The sequence below is a fragment of the Cololabis saira genome, chromosome 14, assembly GCF_033807715.1.
Source record: "Cololabis saira isolate AMF1-May2022 chromosome 14, fColSai1.1, whole genome shotgun sequence".
NCBI classification, from domain to species: domain Eukaryota; kingdom Metazoa; phylum Chordata; class Actinopteri; order Beloniformes; family Belonidae; genus Cololabis; species Cololabis saira.
Genome location: NC_084600.1, coordinates 33,227,478 through 33,239,035, shown reverse-complemented (window position 1 = coordinate 33,239,035; position 11,558 = coordinate 33,227,478). Strand labels below are relative to the sequence as shown.

At 48.1% G+C, this 11,558-nt stretch overlaps 1 protein-coding gene across 1 annotated transcript; it reads right to left on the bottom strand.

The window, feature by feature from the left end:
- Nucleotides 1-11,366, bottom strand: pwwp2a (PWWP domain containing 2A). Its single transcript, XM_061740481.1, has 2 exons — nt 10,695-11,366; nt 1-3,402 (listed from the first exon to the last, which is right to left on the bottom strand). The coding sequence occupies exons 1-2, from the start codon at nt 11,354-11,356 to the stop codon at nt 1,617-1,619; spliced, it is 2,448 nt and encodes an 815-aa protein (XP_061596465.1). The 5' UTR covers nt 11,357-11,366; the 3' UTR covers nt 1-1,616.
- Between the last annotated feature and the right edge of the window lie 192 nt (nt 11,367-11,558).

Here is an 11,558-nt window from a genome sequence, read left to right as displayed (position 1 = left end):
ACAATTCTACATTACTGGATCCCGATAACGTTAATTAACTTTATTGTAACATTATTAGTTTATCAGAACCAGCTAACTTTAACTTGATTAGCATTACAAAGTAACCAGTCGCCAGGTAACTTGAGTTAACTTTGCAAATTTATCATCAGTTTCACTAAGGGCTCAGTTTCACCGAGCCCTTAGAGCTTCAGGAGAGGGTCAGGTGATTCTACGTTGAGGAAATGGCCAATATCTTATTTTCCCAGTCTGGAGAACAGAGAACATCTCAGTGGACTGAAGTGAATTTATTTATCCGTTCTGTTGCTGGTTGTTTTGGTAGAAGTATCTCTGCAGACCCGTTTACCAAACATCTGTTTGCAGGTGAGAAAATCTGAGGTCTGCAGCTGGCATGCCGCCAACAGTGAAATGCCACAGAAGAAGAGTGAAAATGACGACGATGACGATTAGAGCAGTTTGACAGTTTATTAACAGATTCAAAACAGGAAAAAACATTTACACTCGTTCAGAATCTCTGATCTGCAAACAGACGGTAAAAAGAGTCCAAAAGCTCAACTAAACACAGCAGAGGGGAAAATCCACCTTCATAATCCACATCTTCATCAGAGAGCAGAGCAGCCGTCCTGTCTAACAGTCAGTGTGTCCTACCTGTCCTACCTGTCCATCTGTTTCAGATTCAAGCTTGCGTCTCTCAAACACGGAACGAGTGAGACGTCAGCCATAGCACTGCAGAAACAATCTCTGAGCTCCGAGTCTGGTCTGTTCTGATCAATAACAACGATCACCAGGTCTGGAAGCTGATCAGAGGGGACTGAAGAGACGGATCAACTGACTCTGGGCCGTGTTTGGACAACACTTTGTTTCACAGTTTCAGGATTCTTTGTGAACAGTTTTGAAAACAGTAGACAACCCAGCAGAACCAGAACAGGAAGTGATGTCAGTGAGACTCAGCATTTCAGGCTGCCGCTGGTAGATCAAACTGGGCTGAACCAGACCGGTGGACTTAGCAGCACCAAACTGGACTGAAACCAGCGCCAACCAGTCTAACTGGACCAGCGAACTGGACTGAATTGGACTGATGAACCAGAAGAACTCAGAGTGAATAGCTTAAGCAAGCTGAACCAAAACGGACTGAACTAATGAGCGGACTGCAGCAGTCAACGCTGCAACTTATCAAACAGAAGCACAGATGTGGAACACATAACACATGTTCAATGGATCATTAGATCAATCCACATTGAAGTGTTATTAGTAGTGTTTATCGTATCAGGACTTTGTGGTGATGATGTCATGTGCAACATCATCATGCTCATCTGTCAAAATCTAAAAGGATAACAATGATGCTGCGCTGAACAGAACCTACATTTTGGTTGATGCACCTGTGCGGTCACTGCTCTACAGAACCCATCGGATGACATCACTATGACATACTCAAAGGATGCTGATGACATCATTCCTGATGAGGCCAGCTGAAATGCTGTCACTGACACCTGGTAGTTGGGAGAAATAAGCCCCGCCTCCTGAACATGACAGGTATTTATCAATCTGAGGTTCAGCTCCTCCCACCCCTTGAAGGGCAGGTCATGTGCAGAGAGGGATGGGGTGCAGCAATCATGGTGCTACGTTTCAAACTGCGTGAGCAGCGCACGGACTTCAGGTGTGAGCTGCTTGGCGGCGCTGGCGGCTTCCGCGATGGCGCGGCGGTACGGCCCCTTCCTCTTCTTGTCAAAGCGCAACTGAAAGGTCTCGAGGAAGGGTGAGAGCTGGCTGAGCGGCAGGAAGGAGGTGGTGGGAGAGCCGAACCAGGACACACGCGCCTCCTGCCGCACCGCCAGCCCTGTGTCGCCTCGCCGGGACACTGTGATGCCAAGCACGCGCGCAGGCCACCATGGGAAGCCGTAGATCTTGGCCCAAACAATGTCACCGACACACACAGTCCGTCCGTCTGGTAGCAGACATTTGGACACTGTTTTGGAAAAGACAGAAGAGGACGAGGACGACTTTGAACGCCTCTTCAGATCACTTCCTTCCTCGTCCTCGCTTTCGGCTCTGGGAGGAGCTGGAGAGAGGGTGGGTGGGCAGCGAGGCGCTAATGAGGTGGGAGGGAGGAGTGGATCTGGGGTGGGGGGGGAAGAGGAGGAAGGAGCATCTCCAGGAGGGGGGAGGTCAAACGTTTCTGTGGAGCTGGACTCTGAGTAGGAGGAGTCAATAGAGGAAAAGGAGGGGGGAGGAGGGTAAACCTCCTGCCTGTGACCCACCCCTTCTTCCACAGGTGCAGGAGCCTCTTGTGCCTCTGTGGCAATGCTGAATTCTGAAAGGGAAGGAGGTGTTGGGGGAGGAGCTGTAACTGAGTGAGGGGGTGTGGCTGTTTGTTCAGAGGCAGGGCTTATCGGGGCTTTGGGTGGTGGTGATAAGCGAGCATTTTGTTTGGATGGCGCTGGGGAAGGCGGAGCCTGGCTGTCGTCGGTACGGTACCTTTGTGGTTTGAGGCGCATTCTGGGTGGCAGTGTGGCGTGACCACCGGCCCCAAAGGCAGCTCCACTCAGGCGCTGCAGGCGGCGGGTGAAGTGGACCTTCTGGTTGTGGTTCTGAAGTGCAGCGGCCCGGGTCACAGCTTTTGTGCGGTCCTGCTCCTGGTCTCCAGGCCTGTTCTGGTCTTGGTCTTTGGGCTGCACCACTGGCTGCGAGCTTCTCACCAGCTTCTTCAGAACCTGGCGAGCTTTGGAGCGCTCGATGACAGAGCCTTTGGCCAGGACCTTCTTAGAGTTCAGCTTCAAATGCATCTGGCTGGATGAGGATGAAGATGCAGATGAGGAGGAAGCTACGCCCCTCAGGACGCGACGAGAGGAGGATGACGACGATGACGACACATGGATTTCTGAAGATGTGCGTCTTTCGGCACGTCCTCCCTTGTCATCGCTCCTAAGACGTTTAACCTCGGAAGAGATCGGACCCTCCGGCGGCCTCCGCCGCCGTGATGCCTCCTCGCTCCTCAGCTCCACTCGTCGAGCCTCCCTGTGCCCACCTGATGTCACCACACCTTTGCATTTGTCACAGAGAACCTGGCGAGGCCGGAGCTTGATGGCGTTCATGATGGAGGTGGGCTCCTCACAGCGGTAGCGCCGCTTGGGCCGTTTGATTTTGCGTGGCAGCGGCTGAGGTAAGGCCTGGTTGTAGGTGTCCCTGATGAACAGTGGAGGTGGATATGGCGCCCCTTCCTGGAACAGCGGTGGTGGTTTTGAGGTCCAGGGTTGAGGAGGGGGAGGAGATGGAGGTGTGGCAGTGTTCTCTTCCTGTTTGATGGATGGGAAGTTGTCGCTGGTAACCTGGTGCAGAGGAACTGGAGGCTGACTGTGGTCATCGCGTCTGGGAAACACTGTGATGGGGATGCCATAGGGTCCAAACCTGCAGATGACATGCAGAGGTAGAAAATGTCATTATATCAGGTAGCTCTTTATTCCAACAAGACTCTGACATCTTCACTCCCAACAGATAACAGCTACACAGAGACAGGAAGTGATGAAGTAACCCGACCACGAGATAATGTTTAAAAACAAAGGTGGAGTCTCCACCGTATGGTTCTTCTTCAGTGGAACTGACTGGGAAGTGTTTGACCATGGCAGCAACATGAGGCCAAGATCTGGACCTCCAGCCATGGCCACCATGTGACCGTCTTTATTAGGTACATCACCAACACTTCAGAGCCAGAACGTGTACCTATTTGAGCATGTAATGAGGTTTGTGAACGGGGAATTTAAAATTACATTAAACCATTAATTTATGCATCATTAGGAGTGTTGTCGATTTGATTGACAGGTGGCTAAAACTAATGACTAACTTTCATCACTTTAGCTAATTAACGCTGTTTGGAGTTTTGACCTGTGAAGGATTACGTGACAGAACGTAATCATGTATTTTTTAAAGAGAATCTGTCTTGTTAAGATATTAAAGGAGCCGTCTGTAAGAAATGGCCAAAACTGGTACTGCAGTCACTTTCAAAATACTGTTGAGCGGCGTGTACCCTCCCCCTCCTCCCCCCGACCAGAGGTTGCCAGGTAGGCTGCAGAATGCAGCAGGAACGTAGGCTGCCATGGCTGCGATAATTAGAGCCGAGCTGGCAGCCCGGATGCCGAAACAATACTGACTTGGTGATTGGGAGATAGGTGGAGGGTGGAGCTTCAGAAACAATACTGACTTGGTGATTGGGAGATAGGTGGAGGGTGGAGCTTCAGAAACAATACTGACTTGGTGATTGGGAGATAGGTGGAGGGTGGAGCTTCAGGCCAAAACAAAAAATGACAACATAAACATCAGTTGAGGGCTGCAACTCCTCTTTTTAAACTGGAATATCCTGGCTTGAGTGCTGTTGTCAGTGACATAAGTATTTGAAATAAACATGATTTTTAAATGTCTGTTGACATATCGGGGTCATTTTATGATTCATTTTATTATTGCTCTTACATACAGCTCCTTTAACTATTCTAAGATGACACAGACTGGTTCTGGTTTGGTCTGGAAGGTTCTGCGTTAACTCAAATAACCACTTGTTACAACCGAGGTATGCAGAAGAACATCTCTGAACGCACAACATGTCAAACTTTGGTGCGGATGGGCTACAGCAGAAGAAGACCACACCGGGTCACACCTGTCAGCTAAGAACAGGAAACTGAGGCTACAATTCACACAGGCTCACCAAAACTGGACAACAGAATGCCCTCCACAGTCACCAGATCTCAATCCAATTGAGCACCTTTAGGATGTGGTGGAACGGGAGACTCACATCATGGATGTGCAGCTGACAAATCTGCAGTAACTGTGTGATGCTATCATGTCAGTATGGACCAAACTCTCTGAGGAATGTTTCCAGTACCTTGCTGAATCTATGCCACGGAGAATTAAGGCAGTTTTGAAGGGGCGTCCAACCCAATATTAGTCAGTGTATATCTCAGCATCAGCAAAACCAAGGAGCCTATTGTGGATTACAGGAAGTGACAAGGAGAGGGACACGCCCCCATCTCCATCAACAAGACTACAGTGGGGAAAGTCCGCAGCTTCAGGTTCCTTGAGTTCACGTCAGTGAGGACCTGTCCGGGACTGGGCACACAGATACAATCACCAAAACTGCCAGACAGTGGCTCTTCTTCCTCTGCAGGCTGAGGAGGTTCAACATGGACTCCAGGATACTCTGCAAATTCTACAGGTGCACTATCAAGAGTATCCTGACCGGCTGCATCACCACCTGGTATGGCAGTTGCACCGCCCTCAACCGTAAGGCTCTACAGAAGGAAGGAACAACTACTCAACACATCACCTGGACCGAACTGCCATCCATGGAAGACCTCTACACCCAGCAGTGCAGGAAGAAAGCCAGCAAGATAATCAGTGACCCTAATCAGCCCACCCATAAACTGTTCCGCCTGCTGCCGTCTGGCCGGCAGCTTCGCAGCATCTGGTCCCACACCACCAGACTGAGGGACCGCTTCATCCCTCAAGTCTTCAGACTCCTGAAGCGCCTTGAGCTCACCATAGACACTGCGGCCACTTTAATTTACACTTACCACAGCTGTGGCTCTCTGTATCCTGTGCACCACTGTGCTGCACTAGTTTCTGATAACATTCTTTTTTATTGATTTTTTATTATTAGAAACATTTTACTTTTTTTTGTTTAGATATAATTATGAAGATTAAACTGTTGAACTTTTTCAATGACAACTCTACTCTTATAGCTTGTTATGCACTTGTAAAGGACCTTGAACTTTGGTATCAGCCTGGGTCCTGGTTGCCCTAGACCTGATAACATTTCAGCAGTAACATATGAAACAGATTTTATCAGCATTAATGTAAAGCCATAATGAGATAGCACCATAGGTTAACAAGCCAATAGAAGCTGAAAGGGCTAACTTGTGATAACTGAGCTAAGGTGGGCGTGGTCCAACCATTTGCTTTATTTTTGGATATCGTTGTAGGGTGGAGTCAGTTCCTCCAAACATACTGCCATGCAGAGACACATAATAGGCTTCAAAAGTTCTCTTCAGAGAGCAGCGCTTAACATCACAGGGGGCATGTCCAGTTGTTCTGACAGTCTGTCGCTGATTTTCGTTGTCTGTACAGGTCAGCTACGTGTTTTTTTTTTTGAATTTAGGACTCACGAAAGCTTACTGACGATTCTGGATGTTTTTGAAAGTGACACGTCGGGCTGGTGTTCTGCTTTTTCTTCTCCATACAGTAACTTAAATAAATTTTTTTAAATAAAGAAATAAAGTCCGACTCTATTCTGTATTTCTTTTTGCGACACAATAATAAGGTTTCAAATAGACTGAACTAAAACCTCATATACTGAGTGCTTTGACACTTATTACTGATAAATTTGTCAGTGTTGAACCATTTAAACTATGACAACATAAGAATAATCATATGATTCTAAAAATCATTTCTGAACCATTAAAAAGAGGTAGAAAGAGCTAAATATCAGGCCAGATGTAATCAATTTGGAGAAGATGTGACCCGGAGTAGCTGACCATGAAAGAATCATTATCACTTCATTATGAAATCAACAGGTAGCCTGTTAATATCAGATCACGGCAGTTTACAGCTGGAACCAGTCTGGGATGGGTCTGAAGCTGGCCTGGAACATGTTTGGAGCAGGTCAGCCTATTCTGCCTGGAAGTAGCAACGGAGAATCATTTTTCTGATTTGTCAGTCAGGGTCCAATCGGAAGGCTGACAAGGGGGTCAATTGGTCTCAAACAACAGTGAAACTGGGTTGGAGCAGGTCTTGAACGTGTCTGGTGTGGGACTGGACCACGTCTGGAACAAGTGGGGAATTGGGCCCTGTCCCAATACACCCACTACTCCTACTTTTCCTCCCTACCCCTAAATTTTGCGCGTTCCCGTGAGGGTAGTGGTGTCCAAATTCCTCTTTTCACCTAGTGGTAGTGGCTTAAATGAGGGGTAGTGGTTATGAATCTATGAAGCTATGAAATTTCCCAGAATGCTTTTTGTCATTTGCGGACTGAATCAAAAAAAAACATGGTGGACATTTCTTATTTTTTTGTGAATAAAATCAATATTTTGAGTTAGTTGCTGCATAAAAATGTGTAAAAATGTGTTTTGATTACATTTCTAGCGAGAAATAGATATTTTACTTTCATAATATTCACATATAATCACTATATATTTCATATATAATCACTCGCTCGCCCGTTGCTGCAAAGTCTTTTTCAAACCTCGCCAGAATAAAGGCTGATTTATGGTTCCCCGTTACACCAACACAGAGCCTACGGCGTAGGTTACTCAGCGACGCGTGCCGTACCCTATGCCTTAGGCTCTGCGTCGATTTAACGCGGAACCATCAATCAGCTCCCGAGCCGGCAGGCAGTGATCCCGAAATTTTCGGAGCAAATTTCTTAACAGGCGTAGCTACAACTGTTAGATTTCATCTATTAAACCAACATTTATTTTCCTAAATGATTTATTTCAGCCAGCGGTAATTCTCCACAAAGCTGCAGGTTTCTCCCCGGGACGACGGCGCAGGTTGACCCGGCCGTGAGCTGCTGCTGCGCCTGCGCCCCGGCCGGCGGCTCTTCTCTGAAAACATCCGATCAAATTTCTTAACAGGCGTATTTGGATAAACTGGGCCCAGGTTAGGGATCTTAACGGTTACTTTTATGCCTGAAAAAATATTAAAACTTAACAAAGTGGCATATTAACAGCGCTACAGCTGAAATTAAAACAGCTTTTGGCTCTCGGCTTCCTGATATGGTGTGACGTATGTGCAAACGTAACTACGCAGTCGCTTACGTACCCGAACGTAAACCAGGCCGTGATGTAGCACGCAAAATTTACTTTGACGCGTCGACGCGTACCACACGTTGTAACTACGCGTCGAGGCGACGCAGACCAAACGCAAACGAGAGGGCTGTGATTGGTTCGCTTGGTAGCAACGCGTGTCCGGTTTGAAGCAGTCGTGAACTTTTAGCGCACTTTCTTCGTGTATGTGTGATTTTTTTTGGTTTCGTTTTTTTTGCACAATAGTTGTCCTTATCTCTTTGATTCACTGTGACCGGAAAAAGTTGGATAAACCATTCTAGGAAAAGATCACGAATTAGCGGTCATCCCCCGTGACTGCACCGCGGCGAAATGGAGTGACGGAGAAGTCCGAAGGGTTCATGACGGCGTCACGGTCTATTTGACGCAGAACCATAAATCAGCCTTAACCCTCACACTAAACTTAACCTGAACCCGAAGACAAAGCCATTATCAACCCAAAGAATGACAAAAATCTACTGGGTAGACAGTATCCCATCTACTCACAACATTCAAGGCTCTGATTACACATGATAAATTCCTATTCAGTGGACTGATAGCATTTGAAACGGGTGGTTGCCCTGCATCATCACACCTGGTTCTAATTAATGGTTGTCATCAGTTTCTCATCCAGGTCTGGACAAGTGTGTTAATGACACAGTCCTATGTATCAGGGTGTGCTGAAGCAGGGAAACATGTAAAACATGCAGGACCGGGGATCCCGTGGTACAGGGTTGAAGACCCCTGGTCTAGACTGACTTTGTTCAAAGTGAAATGTTTCAAAGAAACTAATCGCAGTAACTGAACACCTGAAGACGTTTACTGATAAACAGATTTTCCGTAAACCTGGATGATTGATGGATGACATAAAGCAGAGATCAGTTACGGGCTGATAAAGTAAAAACTTATACAGTTATGTCACCATTGGTTAGGTCAGGGGTGTCCAAAGTCGGTCCTCGAGGGCCGAAGTCCTGCATGTTTTAGTTGTTTCCCTGCATCAACACACCTGATTCTAATTAACGGTCGTCACCACCTTGTCATCAAAGTCTGGATAGTTCTGTTGATGACACACTTGTCCAGACCTGGATGAGAAGCTGATGACGACCATTAATTAGAATCAGGTGTGATGATGCAGGGCAACATGTAAAACATGCAGGACCAGGGTGAAGACCCCTGGTCTAGACCAGTGTTTCCCAACCCTGGTCCTTGAGGCCCACTGTCCTGCTTGTTTTAGATGTTTCCCTGCTTCAACACACCGTGATACAAGTGGCTGTGTCAACAACAGAATTGTGCACACCTGGATGAGAAGCTGATGACGACCATTAATTAGAATCAGGTGTGATGATGAAGGGAAACATCTAAAACATGCAGGGCAGTGGGAGTTGAGGACCGAGGTTGGAAACACTGGTCTACAAGTGATCACTTTCAACATTTGATTTCTGATCAGCAATGAACACTGATCAATCAACCAATGAACACTGATCAATCAACCAATGAACACTGATCAATGAACACTGATCAATCAACCAATGAACACTGATCAATCAACCAATGAACACTGATCAACCAACCAATGAACACTGATCAATCAACCAATGAACACTGATCAATGAACACTGATCAATCAACCAATGAACACTGATCAATCAACACCGGTCAATCAACCAATGAACACCGATCAATCAACCAATGAACACTGATCAATCAACCAATGAACACCGATCAATCAACCAATGAACACCGATCAATCAGCCAATGAACACCGATCAATCAACCAATGAACACCGATCAATCAACCAATGAACACTGATCAATCAACCAATGAACACCGATCAATCAACCAATGAACACTGATCAATCAACCAATGAACACTGATCAATGAACACTGATCAATCAGACAATGAACACTGATCAATCAACCAATGAACACCGATCAATCAACCAATGAACACCGATCAATCAACCAATGAACACCGATCAATCAGCCAATGAACACCGATCAATCAACCAATGAACACCGATCAATCAACCAATGAACACTGATCAATCAACCAATGAACACCGATCAATCAACCAATGAACACTGATCAATCAACCAATGAACACTGATCAATGAACACTGATCGACCAACCAATGAACACTGATCAATGAACACTGATCAATCAACACTGATCAACCAACCAATGAACACCGATCAATCAACCAATGAACACCGATCAATCAACCAATCAACACTGATCAATCAACCAATCAACACTGATCAATCAACCAATGAACACTGATCAATGAACACTGATCAATCAACCAATGAACACCGATCAACCAACCAATGAACACTGATCAATCAACCAATGAACACTGATCAATGAACACTGATCAATCACCCAATGAACACTGATCAACCAACCAATGAACACTGATCAATCAACACTGATCAATCAACCAATGAACACTGATCAATCAAGACTGATCGATCAACACTGATCAATGAACACTGATCAACACTGATCAATGAACACTGATCAATCAACACGGATCGATCAACCAATGAACACTGATCAATCAACACTGATCAACCAATGGACACCGATCAATGAACACTGATCAATCAACACTGATCAATCAACACTGATCAATCAACACTGATCAATCAACACTGATCGATCAACCAATGAGCACTGATCAATCAACACTGATCAATGAACACCGATCAATCAGAATGATCAATCAACACTGATCAACGAACACTGATCAACACTGATCAATCACCACTGATCAATCAACCAATGAACACTGATCAATCACCACTGATCAATCAACACTGATCAATCACACTGATCGATCACCACTGATCAATCACCACTAGTGTCATGATGTCAGTAACCAGTACCTCTTGGACACGTCCATCAGAACCCCGGAGAACACCTGGTCCCCCCGCCGGAACGACACCACCAGCGCGTCATCGATCACGTGGTCCAGGCAGACCCGGACCTCGGAGCCGGGACTCAGGTCCAGCAGGACGGGTTCTGCTCGGCGGTCCTGCTGTGAGCAGAACCGGCCCGGGACGGCCCCGGGCTCCGGCCGGTCTGCGGCTCCGTCCTGCAGCAGAGCCGTGTAGCCCCGGCCCGGGTCCCGGTCCCGGTCCCCCGGCTCACATCTGGCCGGTTCCGCCGGCTCGGCCAGGGAGAGGCCGGCCTCGGCCCCCGGACCCGGGGGGGCCGGGAACGAGTGCAGGAACACGGCGTGGGGCTGCGGGTCCGGCGGGATGCTCCGGTACGGGTCCGTGGGAGACAGTCCCGGGGAGAAGCGCTCCGGGGGGGGCTCGGTCCCGCCGCCCCCCGCGGGCCCCGGCCCCGGCCCGACATGGCGGGCCTCCGAGTCCCCTCCATCCTCCGCCCGCTCCGCGGACAGCAAGCTGTCCTGCGGGCCGCCGGGGCCCCGGCCGGGCTCCGTCCTCGAGCCCGGCTCGATCCCGACGTCGAGCTCCGTCGCCGGGCTCGTCGTTGTTGTTGGAACCGCAGCTGCTCCTGGATCTGCAGCCACGGCCGCCATTTTCTGCCGCTGTGCTGCCGAGCAGCGCTACGCCCCGCCCCCCCCTCTCCGAGCAGCCGCAGGACCGCCCGCCATTGGCTGAGGGCGCTGTCACTCAAGAGAGAAGGGGCGGGGCGACGTCACTGATTGGCTCGTTCGGTCAGAGTCAGCGTCGGTCAGGGGGCGTTTGTCTTTACAGCAAACAAAAACAAGGGGATGAAGA

Coding starts and splice junctions, on each gene's coding strand:
- pwwp2a (XM_061740481.1), bottom strand. CDS start 11,356: ATGGCGGCCGTGGCTGCAGATCCAGGAGCAGCTGCGGTTCCAACAACA. Junction 3,403..10,694: donor CTGATGGACGTGTCCAAGAG/GTACTGGTTACT, acceptor TGTCATCTGCAG/GTTTGGACCCTATGGCATCC.